Raw genomic sequence first — 25,667 nt, forward strand, 5'->3', positions numbered from 1 at the left:
TTCATATGAATAGACTAATACACACAAGTATTTCTTTTTATTTTCTGTCGCCGAATTTCATTAAAATATAATCTGAAGAAAATGAATAAACTTCCCAGCACAAGGAGGGAACATTTTAATGGTTTCCTTACAGACATCTTGCCAATAGTAACTACTACTAAAGCCTTCTCAGTGACTCTATCTGGCTTCCCAAATTAAACTGGATAATCACTTACTGCGTATTTTAAGTCAGGCACAATACTGGGAGTTGTGGATAATAATATCAGCAGAACATGGCTTCTAACCTCAAGGAATCTCAACCTAAGTACACGGGATTAAATAAAAAATATACATATGACTCTAACTTAAGCAGAATTTGAAAAATGCCAAAACAGAAATAAAAACTGCTATGAGAGCTACGGGAAGAAGAAATAGAATGTGGCTGGTGGGAGACAGGTCTCAAACAAGGCTTTATGAAAGAGATGGCATTTGAAATTGGTCTTTGTAAAGGTTAAGAATTTGACAAGTGAGCGTTCAAAAAGAGGCCCTTCCAGAAGGTCAAGAAGTGGTGGTAGAAAAATGTGGAATAAGTTTGCAGAACAGTGCTTTATGAAGGCTATTCCCCATCATTAGCACAGCCTTTCCTCAGAATACCCGTGGAAGTCATGACTGCAGAAGTTTAAGGTAGGCTAATGGACTAAATTTCCAGAGCACACTTCTCCAAGGTTGTTAGTAGAAGTAGCCTCAGAGGTACCTACAGGATCTATTTCTAACTTGTCATAAAATCTGGTGCAGGTTTCCAAATGTCAGAGTATATACAGTTGAACAGATTTATAAGCTTTGTCAAGATAATATGTGGACAAAAATCTGTCTATTTTCTTTTAGGGAATTCACAGAAAACTTTAACTTTTGGAGAGTGTGTGTGTGTATAGTGGATAGGCATATACACCTACATTAAAAATGCAAAAACAGTGAGAGAAGCTGCTTAGCCTCAGCTGCATTGACAAAATTGTTGATTTACCACCAAGGACTTCAGACTTGAGGGAGGAGGTGAGTGGGAACCTAAAGAATTATGACACATTTGCAGATTTCTGGCTAATTGTGGATCAGGATCTGGGAGCTCAACACGATGCAGTGACTAAGACATTGAAAAGGTTAAAAACGATCCATCCAGCCCAGTCATGAGTTCTGGTCTCTTCCTTGCTGTGAGTCAAGCTTACTGTTTCACACACTTAAAGGATAGTTACTTTAATTAAGGGAGGTGTAGACAGTGAATGCTGAGAAATTCTCAAGAGATAAAAGGGAGGGGGAAATAAAGAATTATTTTTCTGTCTTCCGGCTGAGTTAACACAGGGATTGTGATTTTGGAAGTATCTTCCCGAACGAGGTGTGCTTGTTACCCTTCTCTAAGCTGTGTTCTGTTAAGAAAGATGTTTACACACAGAATTCTATAATGGCATTTAGTTTCCACTTCTGTCTTTTCATCTAGAATAAATGAAAATAATTATTCTTTTTAATTCATGATTACTTGATAAAGCTACCATGAAAATGATTTTTTTTTTCAAACAGCATGACACACCTGGTAAGAGAACTACTGTGAAAGCAGGAGAACCAATAATCTAGCTATTTTGAAAGTCTGGCCTAGAGATAAAGTCCTGTCTGGAGCAATGAAATGGTCTCCAAACTGATATTCCTGGTCCCAAGTATAATCACATCTCCCACCCATGATATATGTTATGAGTCACTTGAAAGCATTCCTTTCACAAAATGCAAAAAATAAAACAACAACAAACTCTTCAATTACTCCTCATGGCCTACACGGTAACGTTCAGACTCTTCAATATTCAGTACTCTCTGAAATGTGGCTCTTTCTTCAAATATTCTTTAATAATTTGTTCAACTACTCTTTCAACCATTCAGCACTTTCCAGCACTTATTCTGTGGCAAAGAAACACTCCTTGCTGTCAGAGAGACATCCTTGGATCTCTACACCAGTCTTCTGTATTAACCCAACTGGTTGCTCAATAGTTTCTCTTTATAGGGTTTCGCTCAAGCTCTCCGGCTATCAACATGTTGTATCTTCTTTTAGTTGAATATTATCCATTCTTCAAGGCCAAACTCAAGCCCCACAGCTTCCCCAATTATAAAGCCTGTGGGGTGAAACTAAATTCCATGTATTTCTGTTATTCCTTGATTATAGTCTTTTTGTATTTACACTTAATTCTTGCTTGTCAGCTTTCTCCTTTTCCTGTCACTTAGCTAATCTATCTAACTTTATTTCTGTTAACCTTTCCCTTTACAAACCAATCTCTCTATTCCATTCATCATTCTTGTCTTCCCTCTTTGAACTTAATCAAATTTGTCTTAATTTCTTGACACTGACGTTTCCAGAGTAAAGTATTCCATGAGGACTCAAGTCAAAATCCTGTAGAGTATTTCTATCTCTGTTTTAAGTGAACTCAGCCATAAATATGCAGATTTAATTCTTAGAGCGTCTATGCATACTTCTATCTGAATGTATTATATAACAATTGACCATCCAGGGGTCTATTTTATAAGACTGTGCGTTTTGTAAAGGCACAGTGTTTGCAGTCACCCATTTGAAATTTTTTGAATTGAATATTATGTGTGTGGCAATTTCTGCTATAATATTTGTTGTTATTACTTTTTGTAGGAAAACAAATATCTATATTAGAGTTTTCAAATACCTGAATATTAATATTAGAATGTTTAGACCATTGCAGTGGTGCCTGGGTGGTGTAATTGGTTAGGCATCTGACTCTAGGTTTTGGTTCAGGTTGTGATCTCAAGGTGGTAAGATGGAGCCCCAAGTTGGGCTCCACACTCAGTGTAGAGTCTGCTTAAGACTCTTTCCTCTGCCCTTCCCCTTCACTCTCTCTCTCTCAAATAAATCTTTAAAAAAAATGTTTAGACCATTATGATGGCTAGGGTTTGTCAGAGGGCACTGGAGGAAAATCACAAGGCAAAGAAGCAGCAGCAGCTTTTTTTTTCCAGGTTACCATATCCTTTTCTTCTTGCTCACTTGGCACTGCTGTCAGCAGCATGTGAGAGCATGTGAGAGAGCCAGTGACACTCACTGGCACCCCAGTAGAAGGGTGCCTACCCTATGTCCCTATTCCACTAACACCCCAATGAACTTCTCTGCTATCCAGTAGGCAGCAGTCACCCCATCTCCTATGGGGGTGTGAATCTCAGCCTGAGAGAGAGGCTCTTCATTTATTCCTTCTTTGGATACTCTCAGCCACAGAGATACTGGTTGTTCCTTACATTTTCTATTCTGATATTCTTTTGTAGCCTTTTTTTTTTTTACCATTTTAAAGTAGTTTAACTCTGTATTTTACCAGTTAATAAATCCTCATATTAAATTTACTCTGTTAAAATGACTGGTGTGGTTTCTGTCTGCTGTCTCCTGACTGGACATTGCCTGTTACACCCCTGTTGTATGAGTTAGTGTTAATATTCTCCCAATTGCATAAAAGAGAGAACCAAGGCAATGATATGATTAATTAGAGTCCAGAGTATAAACCACATTTTGTATGGCTTACCAGATATGGGCATAAGAAATACTAGGTATTTTTGCTAATTGCTACCGCTGCCAGAAGTAGAAGCCAGGAATGTGCTACCACTACCACAAGGCCAGTGAAATCTTAGCAGGCATTAGCCAGAGTGTAGTGTCTTCTAAAAAGAAGATAATAATTCCATTGGACTCTCACTTTTGAAACATCCCTGGAAACAGTTTAGTGTATTTCCGTAAAGTTTCATAAGGATATTAACCAACTGGAATGCATACAAATGAAAGAAATAAGGATGGCAAAAAAAAAAAATCTCAAAAGTGACTGTATGAAAAGGGTTGAATTAAATAAGGCTGTTTGGTCTAGAGAGGAAAGCCTTTGGGAAAGAAGGCAGCTAACTGTTTAAATATTTGAAAGGTTGTCTAGTGGCAGAGCCATTGAATTTATTCATTGTGGTCCCAGAAGGCAAAACAAGTCTTAAAGAGTAGTAATTACAAGGAACAATGTTACTGCTAAATATAACAAAGAAATAGAATAATGAGTTCCAAATATCTTGAGTGCCTAGTAGTTTTGGAAAGAAAGTAGAATCATAAAAAGAAAAATACCATGACAAAACACTCTATGATCTAGTATAACACAGTGTAACAGATACATGTGCTTCAAGAAGAGCCTGAAAATCATTTGTTAAGGATTTTGTAAAAAAGAGAATTGATGCATTACATAGTTCTGGGATATCTTCCAAGTTGAAATTTCATGATTTTATTAAATAAAATTACTTCATTAAAATGTAACATTTAAGTATTCACCTACAGATTTTGGGAACATGGTGACCTGAGTCTGGCTCCTTTTCTCTTCAGCACCAATTCTGGTCTTTTTGATTCTCCTCAATCAAATTGTTGCAGAATTAAAGAAGAAATAAAAATTGGACTTTCATATTATCTAGAAAGAAATAAAAAGAATGTTTCTTCCAAAACCTATGGGACACAATTAGTACTTAACTCAGATCAAGGTATAGCTTAAATGTGTTCATTGTTAAAGACTAAAGATGAAAAAGAAAGGAATTCAGTCTTAATCTTACTAGAAAAAGAGCAACACAATAAGCCAAAATAGAGAGAGGAAATCAATATCAGGCTCTAGTCTGAAAGTCTATCAGCATAATCTGGCTCAACAAATGAAAGGAGAAAAAAGATTATTTTCATTAGTAGATGCTAAAGGGGTATTTGATAAAATTAAGATGCATTCCTTATAATATATTCTAAATAAAATAGTAAGAAAAGAACTACTTAAATAGATATGTGCCCAAAACAAGAAGGAATACTGAATAATTCTTCCACTCTTTATTGACTTGGTTTGGACTCTGTCAATGACTACCTTCCTGTGTACCTTCATGTATAAACATGGCTTATTGTCTGTATTTTATTCTCACTGAACTGCCTTAAATGACACATTTGTAGAAGAGATCATTTCCTTCATAATTACTATTCTTCAAAATTTTGTTTATAATTTTCTCATCTGTAGATAAACTGTAAAGATATTGTCAAATTTTCCCCACCACTATCATTTTCCTATAGTCTTTTTCAACAAATCATTTTATCCCCTTCATGATCTTCTCAGTTAAAGAAAATGACTACACAGTTGTTAAACATATTTTTATAAGTTGGTCCTTATGATGCTGGTGTCTAGAACCAAAACAAGGACAGTAGCTACATTTATAAAATTCCATCTGGGTTCAGTATGTGGTAAAATGTATTATCTCTTGATGTCTTTCTGTTACCCAAACAAATGAAAGATGATGTAACTGAACACAAGATTCTTATTACAATCTTTTCCCTCAAAAATATCTGTTATTGTCTTCCCAGGAGTGCATAGCAGAGAAAAAACTGAGTCCAACTTTAGTTTTTCTCTTAAAGTTAGCTTTTCTTTTCTTTTTCTCTTTTGTCATGGATACCAGTAGTTTTCTTTATATTTTAAATTGTAAAAATCTTATTTAAAAAATCAATGAATTGTAATTTATCTTTCATGTTGACTCTTTTCATGTTCTGTAAAATTGTTCTTTGTGGCAATACCTATTATTTACAGATTAAGCCCTATGAACTTTCATCTATTTCTTTTCCTTGTTCTCATTTTGCTACTTTCCTCTATTTTACTAAGGAAATATTATCAATTTTTTTTCTAGTATCACGTATTGGGTTTTTGTCCCTAGTGTAGTATCAAATATTCCATTTACTTCTTCATATGAGGCTTTATATTGAATCTGGAGTTTAAAGAGTCAACTGCTATTTTCTAGATTAGTCTCTTCTTATTACAACCTACAAATGTTTCTTAGAAGCACTTTCCTTCTGAGCACTATTGAACTAAGTTAACAGACATTTTATTTAATATTCTTCAGTTTCTAGAGTTAAATCTTTTGTTTTTATTTTTAAATTGAGATAAAATTGGCATATAACATTGTCTTAGTTTTAGGTGTACAGAATGATTTGATATTTTGTGAAATGATTACCGGAATTAGTTTAGTTAACATCCATCACCACACAGAGTTACAAAATTGTTTCTCTTTGTGATGAGAACTTTTAAAATCTATCCTCTTAGTAACTTTCAAATATACAGTACAGTATGATTAACTATAATCACTATGCTGTATATTGTTGCATCCCCGGGATTTACTTATCCTATACTTGGAAGTATGTACCTTTCAACCACGTATTCATTTTGAATAGAATTAAATCTTACTCAGAGGAATGAGTTCTGTGTGAGCCCTCACAATATTACTGGGCTTATCTGTAGTGAAAAATTTCTCATAAGCTTCCATGCTTTTTCTCTCATTAGTTCTTTGTTGTTTTAAGTCAATGTTCAGTGTTTACAGTCAATGTTCAGCGTTTACATTATTATGACTATGTAAATATTATTTAGAGTTAAGCAATATATTATGATTACATTTCCTTCTTGTACAAATTGTTGTTTACTTGGCCTTTATGATGGCTTCACTTTTTCATTCTTACTGGAGATCTCTATTGTCCTGCTGTAACTCAGATGGCTCCTCTCAGGGTCTATAAAAAAGTGACCATCCTGGTACTTCTCTTCACTAGTGACTTGGGGAGTTTTCTCTTTCTTGTGTTAGACCTTTCATTTATGTATTTATTTACTTATTTATGTATTGGTTTATTCAATGATTTGGGTGAAACAAGCATCAGTAGATTTCTTAGAAAGGATTTGTTAATTCTTAGATTTTTGAAAATACAGTTGATTCTTATTCGTGGGTTCTGTATTTGTGAATTTGCAAGGATTACCTATAACCCTCAAATCAATGTTTGCAGTGCTTTTATAGTCATTCACAGATATGCACAGAGTGGCAAAAATTTTGAGTTGCTGAAGCAGCATATTTGACTGCTCAAATATACTCTCAGCAACTGAGACTGAGGTGACATGCTGGTTTCTTTTTTTTTTTTTTTTTTTTTTGACATGCTGGTTTCTTTGTTCAGATATGACACTGCAAATAAGTATACTTTTCGTGGTCTACTTAGTGCTACATTTAAAAATTTTTTTTTGCAAAAAAAAAAAAAAAAAAAAAAAAAAATAAAAATTTTTTTTGCATTTTTGTGCTTTTCGTTGGTGATTTTCCTGTTTGCAATGGTCTCTAAACAGAATGCAGAAGCGCTGCCTAGTGTTCCTAAGCACAAAAGGCTATGGTGTGCCTTGGGGAAAAAAAATACATGTGTTAAATGAGTTTCCTTCAGGATGAGTTATAGTGCTGTTGGTCATGAATTCAATGTTAATGATTCAACTATATATATATGAAATAAATTGTCTTTAAATGGAAACACACTAAACAAGGCTATGTAGTAAGTGGTTAACAAAAATGTTGTGACCAGAGCTCATGAGAACCTAATCCTGTATTTTTCCTAGGCGAATGGCTCAGTATTCGCTAAGGCAGTGGCTGAAGTGACTTTACAGAATAGAACTACCACAAAAATACAAGAATGGAGTGGATCTTTCCCTATCTTCATGCTTGGCTGATAATGTGTTTGGCGGGACTGACAGTCTAGTTGAATATCATTTTCTCTCAGAATTTGGAGGGCATTATCACATTGTCTGCAAGTTCCTAATGTTGAGAAATGTGATGTCATTTTGATTCTGAGTCTTTGTATGTGGCTTTTACTCCTGTGCTTGACAGTTTAGGGTCTTTTTTAAAAAAGATTTTATTTATTTATTTGAGAGAGACAGAGAAAGAGAGCTCTTGTGCATGAACAGGGGAAGGGGAGGGACAGAGGGAGAGAGAAGGAGACTCCCTAGACCCTGAGATCATGACCTGAGTCAAAGGCAGACACTTAAGCAACTGAGCCACTCAGGTGTCTGGTTTAAGATCTTATCTATAGTAATCAATCTACCTAAGTGTAGAACATCTTTCATTCACTGCACTGAGCATAATTCTATTTGAAAACTTGTATGTTACAGTTAGGACATTATCTTGCATTACTTATTTGATTATGTCCTCTGTTTTCTCTTTGTGAAACAAGTATTACTAGATATTGATCTCTGGAAGTAAGCCTTGAATTATTTTTAAATCTTTTCTTTACTATTTTCCATCTCTGTCTTTGTGCTCTTTTTATATTCTAGACTTTCACTGAATTTTTCATGTCTGTTATGCTTCATATTTATAAGAATTTTTTTGTTGTCCATATATTCCTTTTTAATAATACACTTTTTATATAGATATATTTTTCTATCTCTAGGGATATTATTTATAGGTTTTTAAGGGCTTTTAAGGGCTTTTTTTTTTTTTTTTTTTTGCTTGTTTAGTTTTATACTCCTTATATTTCCTCTACTGAGGAGTTCTGATTTTCTCTGGGTTTTTTTCTTTCACGTTAGAATAGTTTGTCAAATATCTTTTTTTTTTTTTTTTAAATTTTATTTTTGTTTATTTATGATAGTCATACAGAGAGAGAGAGAGGCAGAGACACAGGCAGAGGGAGAAGCAGGCTCCATGCACCGGGAGCCCGACGTGGGATTCGATCCCGGGTCTCCAGGATCGCGCCCTGGGCCAAAGGCAGGCGCCAAACCGCTGCGCCACCCAGGGATCCCAGTTTGTCAAATATCTGATGATCGTTTGCTGGTAGGTCATAATTCAAAGCATGGTACTAAAAACATGAATGGAAGGTGTGTGTGTGTGCATGTATCCACATATATGCAGGACTTGTCAACTACAGGGTCTACTGGGGTGTGATGGAGCAAGGTCCTAAGGGTTTACTGGGATTGTAAAATGTATCTCCAGATCTTCTGGGATGGTCAGTTTTCTGAGATGACAGACTGCTAAGTCTTAAAGAGAAATTTCATTCTGGTCTAATGTTGAAAAATAATAGCATCGTAGGGTTGCCCTAAGTTTTCCAAAGGTCATTAAGATATTGGTGGGGTTCCCCCCCCCAATTGTGAAGAGTTGGATTGCAGTGTTAGGAATTTATGTAATTTCTGTTTTTTTTTTTAAGATTTTATTTATTTATTCATGAGACACACAGAGAGAGAGGCAGAGATATAGGCAGAGGGAGAAGCAGGCTCCATTGCAGGGAGCCTGATGCAGGACTCCATCCCGGGACCCCAGGGTCATGGCCTGAGCCAAAGGCAGATGCTCAACCACTGAGCCATCCAGGTGTCCCCCCCTTTTTTTTTTCATTTTTTTTGTGGGGCAGATCCATCCTGGAGTCACATCCCTTCCCTGAGCCCAACACTTCACCTCAGTGAACATTTCACATATACTAACTTTCCTCCTCATGGTGGAATCTCTTGCAAAAGCAAAGGGAGTAGCTGGAGATCAAACATGAAAACATAAGGTCCTTTTTGAAGGCATGCTTTTTTTTTTTTTTAAATGGAGATATGGGAAGAGAAAGAGAAGAGAGGGGAAGTGGGAAGGTACTAAGGGGTGTAGGAAGAGAAGTAGGAGATTGCCAAGGGGAAGAAAAGAAGAGAGTAGAAGGAAAAGGATGAGGGAGAGAAGGAGGAGACAAAAGAACAGAGAGAGGGAAGGAGAGGAAAGAGGAGGCAGGAGAGGGGGAGAAAGGGGTGGCGCTGAAGAAGGTTGAACATGAAGTTTTTCAGACTCCTGTGATGTGGCTACTGGTTCATTTGCCAGTTATGTCATTCAGTGTCACTTCTAAGATACCTCTGGTGCAGCCAAATGGTACTACTCACTACTTCTACAACAGAAACTAAACCTGTCTCGTTGTGTCCCCTCATGACTTTTCATTCATAACTTGTCTTTCAAGAATTATCAAGTATTGTCTCACATCACAAATACTTGCTTATTTTTATTTTATCTTCTTTAGAAGATTAGAATTGCCAACCCATGCCTTGTATTAGATACCAGCTTCTTTGTTTTTATCCTCTTCATGAGATGATATGGTCCTTAAAGGCAAAAACTTAGTCTTGCCCACAATTTCTCAATTATTGTAGTGAAGTATCAGCTTTTTATTCTTAAAATTTCCCATTCATCACAGACTGATAATTTCATAAAATACAAAACTGTACACTTAGGTGTCGAAGTGGCATAAAAATTCAATAAAAGTTTCTAAATGCTTTCTCTTACTTTTTGTATTTCACTAGTCACACTGGTTAAAAAACAGTTCATGGACTGGCACCATTTTACTGAGTCTGCTATGAGAAACACTGCTCTAGGCTACCTTTGTACCTTGCTTTGCACCTAGCAATAGGATTCCAAAGAATTTTGTACTGAATAAATTAATTTTTATACAGTATAATTAAATTGATATTTAGAAATCAAGATAAAGATCCTGGATCTTGATTAGAATGAAATGGCATCTTAATATCGACTTCTTGCTTTTAACCCTTGGTTTGTACTTTGAATGTTTAAATATTAAGCAATTAACAATTTCCCCAAAAATAATGTGAATTGCAGAATATTTTCAATACATTCAACACTTAACTCTAAATAATTTAGTGCCACCCTTCATCTGTCATTATCAAAGGTAAAGGTTTACTTTACTAAATTCTCCACTAATGGTAATTTGGTGTTGTGATCTTTGTGATATGGAAAGAAAACTCAATATTCAATCACAGTAATAGGAAACTATTTCTGTCTAGTAGGCTGGTTTTCAAACAGCAGCTGACATTGTTATCACATAATATTTTGCACACACACTTAGAGTGCCCTTCAGATAATGAATTGATGCACTTAATGCAATTAGACAGCTGTTCATTGTACAAAGGGCAGCAATGCTATCAAATTTTTTTCTCATGAGCTTCAAACTAAACCCTGGTGACTGAAGAAAATTAGGAATGAATGCCTTTCTTTATTGGGAAGCCCTCTAATCTTTGACTTGGTGGTCTGACATGGTGACCCGACATGAGAATAACGTTGACAATCAAAGGCCCATGATTAAGGAACACATTTTAAAAAATAACTTCTTTAGAGAGCCTCACTTTTTAAAGGCCTTCAAGATTTTTAGCATCCAACTGGGTTATAACATACACTTTACTGAAATACCACTTGCATGATAGGATAATTTAACCAAGATCTGGGAGAAATATCTCATCAAGTGTTTCATCTTTTTTATGCTTTCAGTATAATCAAGGGTTGTCTACTGTTGAGTTAAACCAGAGGCACTGTAATATTATTTTGAAGTTGAATGTGGCCTGCAGGTTCTAATGGTAAGTTTTGAATGTGATCTAATTAAAATTTCACCAAAGAAATGATGTATCTAAAAACATGAAACATTTAGGGGTTGATTTTTCATTTTGATATCTTCCTTAGTTGGCATGCCAAAATACAGCTCTTCGATGCATTTTTCCCCGATAAGCTCCTAAAGCGTAAATGATGTCTGGCTTTTGCTAATATTTGGTAGCTATCGATTATACTGTGATAACTGATTTGTTCTGCAGAGTTAAGTAGGGAATCTTCTGAATCAAAAGTATTCTGTACTTTGAAAATGTCATTAAAAATGTTGAAAAGGTCATATTTTGAGATTGCTGAAAAAAAGATCAGTCATTCTTGGCTGGATGAACAGAATTTAATTGGGAAGTGAGGCTTTCAAACTTTTGCCAGCACTTTCATAATGTAAATTTGAGATTCACACTGCCTCTGGAAGCAATAAATAACTCTTTATGTACATGATTATTTTCCTGAATAATTAAAGCTATTATGTGGATATTCATGATGATTCAGATGAATATAAAACTGAGAAGACAGAAGTATTAGTTTGAATGAAATTGACAGCTCTTTAAGCAAAATCCCAAGGATGGACTCCATTCCAAAATGACTACTGATATGCTGTGTGTCTTTATAGAGCTTACATCACATCTCTGATCTATATTCTCTATATGAGAATCAGTATAGATTCACTGAGCAACAGAAAATAAAGGCTAATCAATACTTTGAATCCTTTATGAAGAGCTAACACTGCCAAGAAATTATTTAGATAAGCAAGTATGATTCCATTGGAAAACCCACTTTAGGTATATTTAAAAATTGGAAAAAGTTTTTTTTTTTAAAGATTTATTTATTTGTTTGTTTGAGAGAGAGAGTGAGTGAGAGAGTGCAAGAGGAGGATTAGAGGGACAGAGAGAGAGAGAGAGTCTCAATCACACTCCATGCTGAGTGCAGAGCCCTACTGGTGGCACTATCTTACGACCCTGAGATCACCACCTGAGCTGAAACCAAGAGTCCAATGCTTAACTGACTGAGCCACCCAGGTGCCCTGGAAAAAGAGTTTATTATCTTCAAGTAAAGTCAATTAGTTTTCTTTCCTTGGAGATGGATTGATTTTAACTGAGTGAAATAAAGAACTTTATTTATTTTGAATATTTAATTCTAGTGAGTGTTTTTTTTTTAAGATTTTTATCTATTCATTCATGAGGGACACAGAGAGAGAGGCAGAGACATAGACAGAGGGAGAAGCAGGCTCCTTGCAGGGAGCCTGATGTGGGACTCAATCCCCACACCAGGATCACACCCTAAGCCAAAGGCGGACACTCAACCGCTGAGCCACCCAGGCATCCCTTAGTGAGTATTTTCAGGACAGATTTTAAAAGTATATGAAATGGAGATCTTACTTCCAACTGAATCAATCAAGTAGTATTTCTACATATGACATCTAAATAATCTGAGCCACCATTTGTATTTTATTCATATATACATCCAATACACATATCTTTTATTGGTCAGATTATATGCTTACCCTTCCCAATGGAGCTTGACACTTTAAAAACTCATGTTCCTCAAAAACAGTGCTGATGGTAACAAGGAAATCATGGTAATTGTGTAAGTTAAGATACCTGTCAGAGCTTTGATTTATTTTAAATTTGATTCCATAACATCATATAAGATTAGTTCTTCTCATGAGTGAGATTTTATGTATGACAAGTTTAATTATTTATTTTCTTATGTATGGGTATTTGGTGTCTACAAATTAGTTTGGCTAATTTAAAATTATATGATATTAAGTGATCATAAATCCTTTGTAGATTTTAAAGGGCTTCTCATTAGGCTTGCCTTTTTAAAATAATTAAGTGGTTTAGGATTGCTATGACTAAGAGTTTAGAGGATATGGTGAAATTATTTAGCCAATATTTTTTAAGTTACAATTTTAACAGCATTTTTATCTTAAATGGACATATAGTGTGTATGACATTAGATTTGTTACTGAGTTGAATAGATTTAATGGTTGAATCTCTCTCGTTCTTTCTCTCTCTATATATGTATATATGATAAGTGGACTTTTAAATACCTTAATTCATTATGATCAAAGATCTCATCCAAATTTTGAGGGGGGAGGTTGCCTAGGATATACAATAATACCAATTCTCAAAGTAAAACTGATACGAACTGTGACATTTGGCTTAATGTGACACTTTATTATATGAATGAATTAGACAGCAGTGGAAGTGCTGATAACACTCTTTTGAAATATCATCAGCTATAAAGTCCTGCACCACTGCTTTCTTTATAAGCAGAACTTAAATAAATCTATTTAATGATCCTATGTATTTTCTTCCCTCTAAGTAACACTATACTCCTGCCTGCTATAATCTGCAATTACTTTCTTTTCCCTGAGGAGAACATTTCACTGAAGAAATAAAAGTCGTTTCAGTCACCATGAGTCTCTCTGCTTCCTAGGACATTTTCAAATGGTAAGGACTGAGGAAGACTGTTTTTGATGACTCTCCTCTATTTTATTATTGGAGAGTAATGAATTCTTGCTCCTTAAAAATGTGTTCTGGAACCCATGCATTCAAGACACCACTGTCAAAATATATACATACATGATTGATGACCCAATTTATTGGTGATATTGTATATGCCATCACAGTGCAGTTTAAATGATTTTGACAAGTACAGAAGAGTGGCATTGACAGGTGCAGAAATAAATAATGGGTTTAAGCTTTCAAATGTTTTTACAGCATTTCCCTGAGTGGCAGGTTGATAAATTAAAATTACAGTTGTAGCATCAGGCCTGAGAGCACAACTGCTTTAGATTACAAAAATAGCGCCGTGGAAACTTTGTGTACTCTCCAGAGAAGCAGCCTGGAGGGCCTTAGGAAAAAATGAAACAGTTAGTGTCGTTGCTAAAGGAATCATTAATTTTGTGGTAGCACTGTCTGAGTCTAAACAAATAAAAAAAATAGATTTTTAGAAGAGGAAAATTGGCTTTATCCCCTTATCACTTTCTCCCTAGAGACTCACAGAAAATCGAAGCCACATCATCAAGAGATAGGCACTGAGTTGGCCATTAGCAGTTTCAGGATGTCCGATGGGTGTATTTAAGAGCTGAGGGACAGTTTCCTGTTAACCTTCCCTTAGTTTTGATGCTACACCTGGATTTTGGCTTGTCCTACTCTCACCATGATTCTACAAAGTTCAGCTGAAAAACCCCTAAGTCATCACTCCATCACTCACTGATTCTAAAACTCTCCCCAAAATGTTATTTTCATCAGGCATTTCCTTTCTATTATTTTTCTTTACAGATCTTAGTAAACGAAAATTTTATATATTTAAGGTGTACGACATGACTTTATATATGTGCCTTTATGTCATTTCATTCACTGGGAAATGATTGCTTTCATGAAAGCTAATTAACATATATCCATCACCTCACTGAGTTACCTTTTTTTTTTACAATGACACTTAAGATCTGCTTTTAAAGCAAATTTCAAGTATACATTACAGTATTAGCTACAGTCATGTTCTGATTCCTGTAACTTATTCATGTTCCATAACTGAAACTTTGCTTTGCTAATTCTCCAACTCCTAGGCAACCACCATTCTACTCCCTGTTTCTGAGTTCAGCTAGTTTAGCTCCCACCTGTAAGTGAGATCATGCAGTATTTGTGTATCTATGTCTGGCATCTGACTTATGTCACTTAGCATAATGCCCTTCAGGTTCATCCATGCTGTCACAAATGGCCGGATTTCCTTCTTTTTAAAGGCTGGGCCATATTCTATTATATAGCACTATATAATATTTCATATATATAACATTTTCTTTATCCATTCATCTGTTAATGGACACGGAGGTGTTCTTTGCTATGATAAATAATGCTACTATGAACATGGGAACACAGATATCTTTTCACATTCGTGTTTTCATTTCCTTTGTATAAATACTCAGAAGTGGAATTGCTGAATTATATGGTAGTTCTATTTTTATTTTTTTGAGGAACCTTCACACTGTTTTCTGTAGAGGCTGCACCAATTTTCATTCTCCCCAACAGTGCACAAAGGTTCCCTTTTCTACACATCATCATCAGCATTTATTATCTTTGGTCTTTTTGATAATAGCCACTGTAACAAGTGTAAGGTGATTTTGTTCTGCTTAAGTCATGGGTCTTTTCAAGTCATGCCTGAACTATTGCAAAAGCCTTCTAAACGCCTTCACTATGACCTCACTTTGGATATCATTACTCTTCAGACAAGCAAACATACAACATGCAATGACTCTACTGAATCCACAGAATGAAAAGGAAGCTCATCCTCTTCCCTCTCTCAATTTTGTATTGAATTCTTTTTTTTTTTTTTTTTGTATTGAATTCTTAATCTCACCTTGAGGATTAACTCAGGTCCTACTTTTTGTCTAGAAAAATTACCTGACAATCTGGCCATTTTCTTCAACTTCTCAGTTCTTAAATGAAGATAAACTCTTAATTCCTGAATGATTTTATAGCGGTCATATAATTCTTTTTTATGTTTTTTTTTTTCTTTTTTTTTTTCTTTTTTATGTTTTGATGTCCCACTGAAACCATCCCTAAATTGGTATTGCCTTCCCTTTTTCATGCTCTTATTATTAAAGTTTTTAGTGTTGTGTGTGATATTTCTATAAATCTAAGTACCTTCTGGAATTGTCTTCCTGTCTTAATGCTATTTTACTTTTTCTTATCTATCTTCCTCAAAAATCTCCCCCGTAAGGCAGGCCTTCATTCCTGTGCTGATTTCACTCTCTTTTGGACTTTTATGCCCAGAATTCACCTGCATTACCAGGATTTGGATATTCAGGTATTTGGGATTCAATTAGTTGACACTTCTGTCATTTGGTGGAACTTACTCCTTTAGGAAAAAGCTATTAATATAATGTAATTATTCCACAGGATATTGATAGTAATTGGTATTTATTTCCTGTTTACTAGATGTCAGACACAGTTTTAAGCACTTTGCTATATTATCTCATTCAAAACAGCCTTAAGAGTAAGTTATTACCTCAGGCGAGGAGATGAGGCTCAGAAGTGTTAAACAAATTGCCCAAGGCACCCAGCTAGGAAGTAACTAGCTTGAATGGAATTCAAACCAAGGAAACCAAGTTACAGAATTTAAGCTCTTAGGCGTCCCTGGGCGGCTCAGTCAGTTAAGAGTATGACTTTGGTTCAGGGTCATGATCTCAGGGTCCTGGGATAGAGCCCCTGAGGTAAGCTCCTTGCTTAGCAGAGAGGCTGGTTCTCCCTCTCCTTGTTCCCCCTCCCCTTCCCCTGCTCATACTCTCTCTCTTTCAAATAAATAAATAAAATCTTTAAAAAGAGAGAAAGAATTTAGGCTCTTAAAATAGGTAGCTAACACTATAACAATGTATACTATCTATTAGTAAATATAAGGTCTCATACAAAACCTGGACAAAGTAAAATAACGTAAGTACTGGACCTACTAAGAGTGTCAAGATTTAATAATGTCTTCATACCAACAGCAGAAGTATATTGAAGATCCAAATTCAGTTAGAAGACTGGAAATAAAAGGGGAAAATATCTCTCAAGCAAAATTATTTTTAAAAATATAGCTACTAGCAATTATGTGAAGACCAATTTTAGATGTAAAGTGAGCTTTGCTGTCCTGGCAGTGTTCGTTCCTTCTTGTTTGGACTTAATAGAATGGGTCCACTGTGTCTTAGGGGATACAGGAGATCCAGGCTTGCCTGGGCCATGATTAGCTCACTCATTGAGCCTTGATAGAGATAAATATAGTAATTCTGCTATTTTTATCCTTGATTTGTTTTGAATGTCTCTCAGACAAGCTTGAGAAATAATAATTCTGAGGTCTATCAGTATTATCTTAAAATTATTTTGATTATTTATTTATTTATTTATTTATTTAGAGGGCAAGGGGAGGGGCAGAGTGAGAGTGAGAGAGAGAACTCAAGCAGACTCCTGGTTGAGTGTGGAGCCCAATGTGGGTTTGATCCTTGGACCCTGAGATCATGACCTGAGCTGAAATCAAGAGTTAGACATGTTATTAACCAACTAAGCCACCCAGGCACCCCTTAGTTACTTAAATTATCCAAATACAGTGAAAAAAGTCTGAACAATTTTTTTTTACCCATGTGATAAATAATCCTTCTTATAATAAAGCTACTCGTGCAAAAATTCATCAGCTGAAATACTGGTATGAACCAAAATTTCGATTCCAAAATACAACTGACTCATATTTAAAGTCTTTTAAAAGGTCAACTTCATGCTGAAGAGGTAAGGAGAAATAATTCACATGGAAAATTTCATTTAGTGCCTTGAGTATATTTTTAAAGTGGCTCAGTGTCTGCAAAGTGTCAACAGTCACTTGTACTTGAAGAGAACTCATGCATTGTCTTGACATGCCCTTTTATGCTGTGAATCTTAAACGTCAAAGAATAGGAGCTTCCTTTCCTCTCATTTGTATTTTTCATTAAAAAGCCGTAAAAGCTTTTTCAAGGCAGGACTGGTTTTAAACTAAGATTTGTATCTTAGAATCTTAATTGAGATGATCACTTGGTTCTTGTTCACTTTCTTAAATGCAAACTTGATGCCTGTTTTCTCCCAGCTTATTTCCAAAATCAGACTCTCTCTGATGCCACATAAAAGGAAACATTTGTCAGAAGAATTTTCTTAATTGCTCTAAAATGGAACGTTTTGCGAGTGAGTAGACTATCACACACTTAGTATTCTTGCAACATGCAAGCCTAAGCTCCACGCTAAAAAACAAGTTTGCTTAACTGATGTGTTTTACTGTTGGATGAGTGAGAGGGGGAAGAATTTTAATTTTTAAATCTATTATTTAAATTTATTTTACTTAAAGTACAAATATTTTTGTATCATATATTTAATAAATGTAATGTATGTAATAAGTATGTTATTACATATACATTTATATGCAAAATATAAAACATTTTATTCAACATTTAATAGAATATTTATTAAATGTTTACATTATATTGTTTAATAATGTAAATATTTAATTAATTTCTAGCCTTGGGTCTGGGAAAACATCAGAAGGAGTCTTGCTGCACCTGAGCATAGGTAGTGAGCTCCTTATGTACCACGGAAGCTTCCATGGCATATCATCTGGTCTCTTTACATGTATCCTGGTCTCTGATGAGTTAACCTCAAGACAGTTCTAGATCAATGTGTCTACCTCCACCATATGCATCCCAAACAGGGAAAGACTGTGGGAAGTTATATTTCAAAGATTTTCTGCAAACATTCTAAGGACTGAAGATGTCTGTGAGAACAATCTGTGTATGTCTGTAAGAGAACGAGTCAGGAGAATGCAACCATGATGTAGACAGTGGTTTCTAGGCTTGGCTCAACAGCCTTGGAAAACACTGCATTTATTGGCCTAACCCTGGGTAAACAGAATCAGACTCTGGGATAAGGCTTCCTGCCTCACTCCAGGTTAAGGTTTGGGTTTTTTTTGTTTTTTGTTTTTCCTAATGACATTATTTTATTAATCATTTACTGGTGCGTATGAAAGAAAGCTCCTTTCATATCAATCTTCGGTTGAAGTTCTGAGATCTGAGGTTTCACTTAACTTCCTTTTACAATTCCCTAATCTTTTTCCATAAGCAAATATTTCCTATGTTATAACTTTCTGACAAATTTTTCCACTGGTATATTCAGATTGAATTTATGTTGTGACATTTAACATTTTTATATCATAATGAATTAGTATAGCACATTTATGAAAGGAAGAATTTTGATCCCTAATGTATATTAAGAAGAGATACATATTTAAATTTTTTCAATATTTCTTTCCATTTAAAAATTTTAATGACAATTATTAGTTTTCATCATTAAAATACAAAACAATTATCTGTACTCATCTTTGATAGCTTATTCCATTCACAATTTTTGTTTTTTTTCTCTCCATTATGAAAACATCTTTTAGTTTCCATGTGTAACTCAAAGAAGGCTGTGTTAAAGTGGAGTGAAAGTGGAGTTTCATTCTCTGAACTACTTCAGAGCTCTCTGATTGACTCTTTGGAGTGTTATAAGTGACTGTACCTTCCATATCTGTAATAAAAGCTAACACTGACAAGCAATTATGTACCAAAAACAGTCCTAAATACTTGATCTAAATTTTCTTATTTATTTTTAAGAGATTTTATTTATTTATTTGAGAAAGAGAGAGAGCACCGATGCACATGCACATGGGGAGGAGGGGGGGTTGAGGGAGAAGCAGACACCCTGCTGAGCAGGGAGCCTGATGTGGGGGTTGATCCCAGGACCTTAGGATCATGACCTGAGCCAAAGGCAGACCCTTAACTGACTGAGCCACCCAGGCGCCCCTAATTTATCTAATTTAATCTCCATATCACAAATAAGAACCCAAAGCTTGAGGGTTCAAGTAATTGCTTAAACCAATACACATAGCTTGTAAGTGTCTGAGCCTACAAAGGCAAAAGCAACTTCTAGAAGTACATATTAACAAGTGCTTTAAGACACTGGCAGGGAATGGACTGAAGTATGCAATATTTAGAATTGATCTACTCATTAATATGATTTTTTATTGCACACAGAATTAAAGTTATAATGTGAGGTGTGCAGGGTCCTAGAAAAACTCAGTGTTATGGACTGACAGGTCAACTCATACCAAAGACTATATACCATGCATTAATTCCTTTTAAGCGACAGAATTAAAAGTCACAAATTTGAATAATAGTTCTCTATATTAGACTACCTTTGCCCAATAGTCTCATATGTGTCCATTATGTTCACTCTCAAGGTCAGGAGAGAGACTCATCCAAACTTCAGACAATTTTATTTAAAATAATTTTCTTGGAGGAAAATGATGAAGTGCAGCTGTATAATAAAGTATCCTGTCTACAGAACCATTTGGGTTGCATGTTTTATCCCACTTAACTTTTAATACCTATTTAAGGGACAGCAGTATTTTCCTACTGCCATGCCAGTTTTCCCATTTCAGGCATTTGCAGAGTTATATGTCATTTTTTTTTTGGAAACTTTTTTCAGGTCTCTAATACAGAGTTTTAAGATCCTGATAAGTTTAAAACAAAGATTACTTAGAGTCTGCCCTTGTAAAAGAGAGGTACAAAGTAAAAAATGAATTCTATCTCAAAGAAGTTGGGAGAACAGGAAATGCTGCAGAGAAACTGCATTAAGTGAGGCATGAAGAGAAGCTATTTCAGCCCTCTTGACTTGAGGGCAGGACACATATGCATTCAAAATAAAAGATCTCTTCAGGCTTAAAGGTTTTTAACAATAGGAGTTGATGATCAATGAAGGAAAGAAGCATGCTCTAACGATTTTTTTTTGGACCAGATCAACTTGACCTTTAATTTTTTCATAAAATCCTCTAATAAATGCATCTACTCCATTTTCTCTCCCAGCATCCCTAACAATTATTTTGATTCTCATGATTCAAATAGTTTTCTGAAATGCTTTTATGAGGAGTAGAAAGTGGGAAGGGAACCATATTGCTCAAGGAGTGACAGAAATATTCAAGGATTGTGAATAAAAGTCATAGAAGAAAACTAATGTGATTATTTAAAAATCTACCCCATCCCATGTTTCTGGTCATTAACCATCGATATCATGGTTGCCTATATGTGATTTTTTCCCCCATCAACTATGGAATGATTGCCTTTAAGCTACAGTATCTTCCGGCACTTTTTGAAACTTTATAACATCAACCGCAATGCTCAGTATGCAAAAGTGCCCTAACGAGACATTTTTATATGTTAGTCAAAGGATTATTTGGGAAGATCAATAAAAACAGCTTTGCTGACTCTTAATTAGCAAAATACCTGAAAATAGTACAAGTCTATTCTTGTCAACAATATATTATTATTAGAACATGTATTGTGACTCAGAATGCTGCTATCAGAGGAGGCAGGTGTTGGTTTTACTCAATTAGCTTCATGGCTCTCAGCTCTACATTCAGAAGAGTGATCAATGTGAGTGGAGTGGAGAAATAAAAGTGAAATGAGAGAAAAGGAGAAAGAGACAGACACAGATTTTGAAGATTTAGGAAAAAGGGGAGAAGAAATACTAGGTTAGATCAAGAGAAAGTAATAAAAAATGACTAGATTTAGGAAAAAAGGGAGAAGAAACACTAGGTTAGATCAAGAGAAACAGTAAAAAAGTAAAAAAAAAAAATTACTAGAGCCTAAGAATAGTGAAGTTGCGGTACAGAGGAATTAGTAAAACCAATCTGAGCATTAACTTTACAGGGTGAGAATATAGAAAATTACTTGTATGCCTCATTTGGCTTTTGTAGAGGATACGGGCTGTTGTATGCATTCATTCATCTGCTGAATTTCCAAGGTCATCAAATAGCTTGGTGAACATTTTGGTGAAGTCTTTATAAAACACAGACAGCAATGCTGCATATAACGCATCCAATGATATGGGATGACTTTGAAAATGAAATTATGTGACTGCAAATACCATCCCATCCCAGACCTTGTTAAAAATCAATTACAGAACTGTGATTTAAAATCTTTAGACATATACTCACCCAACAGACAGGAAAGGCTCCTTTGATTCGAGTCTATGAAAAAAAAATATGAAAAATGAATTGTAATATAACAATTTGCTATACACTTAAAATTGCTCTCATAGGAATCTGACAAAATTATTATACTTGTTTGGATGAAAATGTATACTTTAGCACTAATAAAAAGGGATACATAATATATGAAGATCTAATCTGAACTAATTTAAATTCCAGAGAGTTGGAATGGGAATGTAGTATTTAAATGACACATTAAGATAATAATACTGTTAGTCTAATTCTGATTTGCACTCTCTGTATCTTCTTTTTTACCATAATTTGAAGAAGCTTTGATATATCTATTTGTAGTTGTTGTAACAGTAAAGAAATTTCTAATGCATTTAGTTACATATTGTCTGAGTAATTTATTTCCAGTAAATTTTCTGTAACGAAGAGAGAAGTAGCATGACATTCACGGTCATATACCAGCAGCAGCTTGTCTGGGGGTGAGTCTGAAGGAGTCAGGTCATACATTAGGATCTTAATGCCTTTTCTTAATGTCTTCTGAGAACCTGGTATTTTTTTGTACCTCCTAACATATTAAAGAAGAATTCTAATTCTGTAGCCTGTGATTAGTTGTGGCATCTTGAGCAAGCAACTTAAAAAAACTTTCTGGGGCTTATTTTTTTCATTGTAAAATAGGCTAAGAATGCTTCCAGTTAATTTTATTTCATAAATTAACTTATTTGCAAAAAGCAAATCAGTCAGGAAACTTTTGGCTTCTAAATATTTCCTAATTAATAATTAAGGAAGGGCAGCCCGGGTGGCTCAGCGGTTTAGCGCCGCCTTCAGCCCAGGGTGTGATCCTGGAGACCCAGAATCGAGTCCCACATCGGGCTCCCTGCATGGAGCCTGCTTCTCCCTCTGCCTGTGTTTCTGCCTCTCTCTCTCTCTCTCTCTGTGTTTCTCATGAATAAAATAAATAAAATCTTTAAAAAAATAATTAGGGGATCCCTGAGTGGCTCAGCATTTCAGCGCCTGCCTTTGGCCCAGGGTGTGATCCTGGAGTCCCAGGATCGAGTCCTGTGTAGGGCTTCCTGCATGGAGCCTGCTTTTCCCTCTGCCTCTCTCTCTCTCTCTCTCTCTCTATCATGAATAAATAAATCTTTTAAAAAAATAAAAAATAAAAAAATAATTAAGGAAACCAGTTGGTAGCTGTCTATTGGCCACTTAATTTTTATATGTTTCTTAACATATGATTATGCGTTAAATGTAAGCAAATATTAAAGACATTTTTATCTGAACCCTGGTGTTTAAGGTGATGCAATGAGCACTGGGTGTTATATGCAACTGATGAATCACTAAATTCTTCCTCTGAAACTAATTTTTAAAAAAAGCTCAGAGTTTAGAAATGTACATGTGTGCAATCTTTCCCTTTTCTGAACTCCTATTTTATTTGCACCTCCCTGTAAATTATTTGCCATACTGTGTGTTTGTTGTACCCATATATTTGTGATATGAATAGCAAACAGATCTGGGGGAAAAAGGTTGAAGATAAATAGTGAAATATATTTGGATATGCTTGTTTTATAAGACATGACCAGCGCTAAGTGATCAAGAGAAGTTACCTTGAAGAAATGAGGGGGGTTCTACATAGTGTGATGCAGGGAACCATTTGCTTATTTGGTTCATCATGACGACATCACTTCTCCTTTACATTCTCATCAGCAACACTTAATAAATCATTTCCTGCTGCCTACAGTGCCCTCCTAGCCTCTCACTGTGGCCCGATTTTAGTGGCAGTGACCAACCCAGTAAAAGAAACACTTAATATCTGACTCCTCTCTCTTTTTCATCTTCCACATCTCAATTAGCAATGTCCTGTCAACTTCTCCTTTATGTGACTTTCACATCTCCCTCCACACTCTATTCCCAGGCTAATTCTCATTACTCACCCCAGCCTAGCTGGTGTCTCCAAATGTACATTCATTGTTCACAGTTGCTCCAACTTCACACGGTTTCCCACTAAAGCTCCCTTCACTCATATCAATTGTTTAAGCACTGCATGGTCCTGCTTTCGTTGAAGGTATCATGAACAATATGCATAAAAGAAAGATCCACTATTTTGCCTTTTCTGTATGATCACTGAAACACTGAGTCCAGAATGAAGTAGTATTTACTTACTGATTTTCCTTCTCTTCTCCTGAAGGCTTCAGACAAGCCATTGTTGGATTGAAGCATATAGGGGCATATGTTGCCCCAATGACACCAGGGATTAATATGGTCAGTCCTACTAACTAGTTAATTGTCTGTTTCCTCTTTTTACCACTTCACTCACTTCAACTATTTCCTCCCAAATTTTCAATAGAAGAATTCAGGGGAAAATTCAAAATTTTTAAAAATGATACTGGATTGAGATTCTGACATTCTATAAACCAAGGGTTGGCAACCGGGGGTTGGTCTACTGGCCAGTTCTTGCTCACCACCTGATTTTATATAGCCCACAAACTAAGAATGGCTTTCACATCTTGTTTTTTATTTGAGTATAGTTGACACATAATGTTAGTTTCAGGTGTACAACGTAGTGATTGATTCAACATCTCTATGGGATGCTGTTCTCACAGGTGTACATTTTTAAATGGTTGAAAAATGTCAAAAAAGAATGATATTTTACAACACGTGAAATTATATGAAATTCAAATTTCAAAGCCCATAAATAAAGTTTATTGGGACACAGTCAGTTTTATTCATTTACATATTGTTTAAGGGTTCTTTTGTGCTACACAGCAAGTTGAGTAGTTGTAACAGGAACTCTATGTCCACAATTTGAAAATATTTACTATATGGCCTTTACAGAAAAGCTATGCCAATGCATGACCTATAATTTTATTGTTGGAAGGAACTGGAAACTACCTTTCAAAATAGGCACTCTTTATTTTAATACATATCAAAATATTGCCTTAGAATTAGAAGTTCATAATAATTTGAATTCCTTCTCAACATCACCAATTCTCTGCACCTACTACTGACAGATCGACCCCCCTACAATGTATTTTCACATCACCATTTTTATTGACAATTTTGATAACCATAGGATGATACCCAAACTTTTTAGTGTGTCATTGGAAAGCTTTGTCACAAACATGCCTCACACTAACTTTCCTAGTTGTTCTTTTATCACTTCTCTTACTAACCACTTTATTCCAGGAAATTTGTCTATTTATTACCTAAACAAATCTCTTTTGCTTTGGTGTCTGGAAGCCTTCTATTTCTATACCATAATATGATTTTTTTTTGCCCTATGCATGATCTATTTATCTTATGAGTTATCTAACTCCTTTATAATGCTAATTCTGACACCTTCATCGTACAGGGACAGTCCTGTCACTAAATGTCTTCTATTTATTATCTCCATTACTATGACATATTCTCAGGACAATAGTCCTGGGTTAAATGGCTAGCTTCAGGTTTTAAGACCGGTAAGAATATTAAACTTGCAAGTCTGCTTAGACAAGAAGCTCCCGAAAGCTTTGTGTTAAATCTTCTAATGGCCCAGAGGAGGTGGTGGCTGATGCTCTATGAGCTGAACAGAAAGGAAAGATGATTGTCCATTAGTCATCTTAAGCCACTGAAGATGAACCATAGGTATCCAGACCCCCAAGCATTTTCAGTGGTGACACAGAGCAGGAAATCTGTAGAGAGCCACCATCAGGTCATCCTATATGTGTTTCATCTTCAAAACAATGACACATTATAGAGGAAAGTGATAACTGGCCCATATTGAATGATGCTCTGTTTTGATTCATTACATAGACTCAAATTCCCTAGCCTTGAGTTGATTCAGAGATTTTTACATTTTTTCCTCATTAATTATATGGCCAACATCATAGCCAACTCGAGAGGCTGCTGTGAAGAATAAGAGATTATGTACACCTAGCAACTAATACAGTTCCTGGTACAGAGGAGAC

The 25,667-nt window shown here is 35.4% G+C and overlaps 1 protein-coding gene across 21 annotated transcripts in view; it reads right to left on the reverse strand.

Moving 5' to 3' along the window:
• RALYL (RALY RNA binding protein like) overlaps window positions 1–25,667 on the reverse strand; it is a 707,896-nt gene that overhangs the window by 92,737 nt on the left and 589,492 nt on the right. For 20 of the 21 annotated variants that reach the window (XR_013367029.1, XR_013367028.1, XM_077876403.1 and 17 more), the window contains one exon: window positions 21,724–21,756. Coding sequence is in view for 19 of the 21 variants with exons in the window: in XM_077876403.1 (XP_077732529.1) it covers window positions 21,724–21,756 (33 nt within the window). In the remaining 2 variants the exon portion in view is untranslated. Of the gene's footprint in view, window positions 1–4,318; window positions 4,452–21,723; window positions 21,757–25,667 lie in introns of those variants that run through there. The other variant, XM_077876411.1, reaches the window with a different exon arrangement.

The sequence above is a fragment of the Canis aureus genome, chromosome 28 (genome assembly GCF_053574225.1).
Source record: "Canis aureus isolate CA01 chromosome 28, VMU_Caureus_v.1.0, whole genome shotgun sequence".
Lineage (NCBI taxonomy): Eukaryota > Metazoa > Chordata > Mammalia > Carnivora > Canidae > Canis > Canis aureus.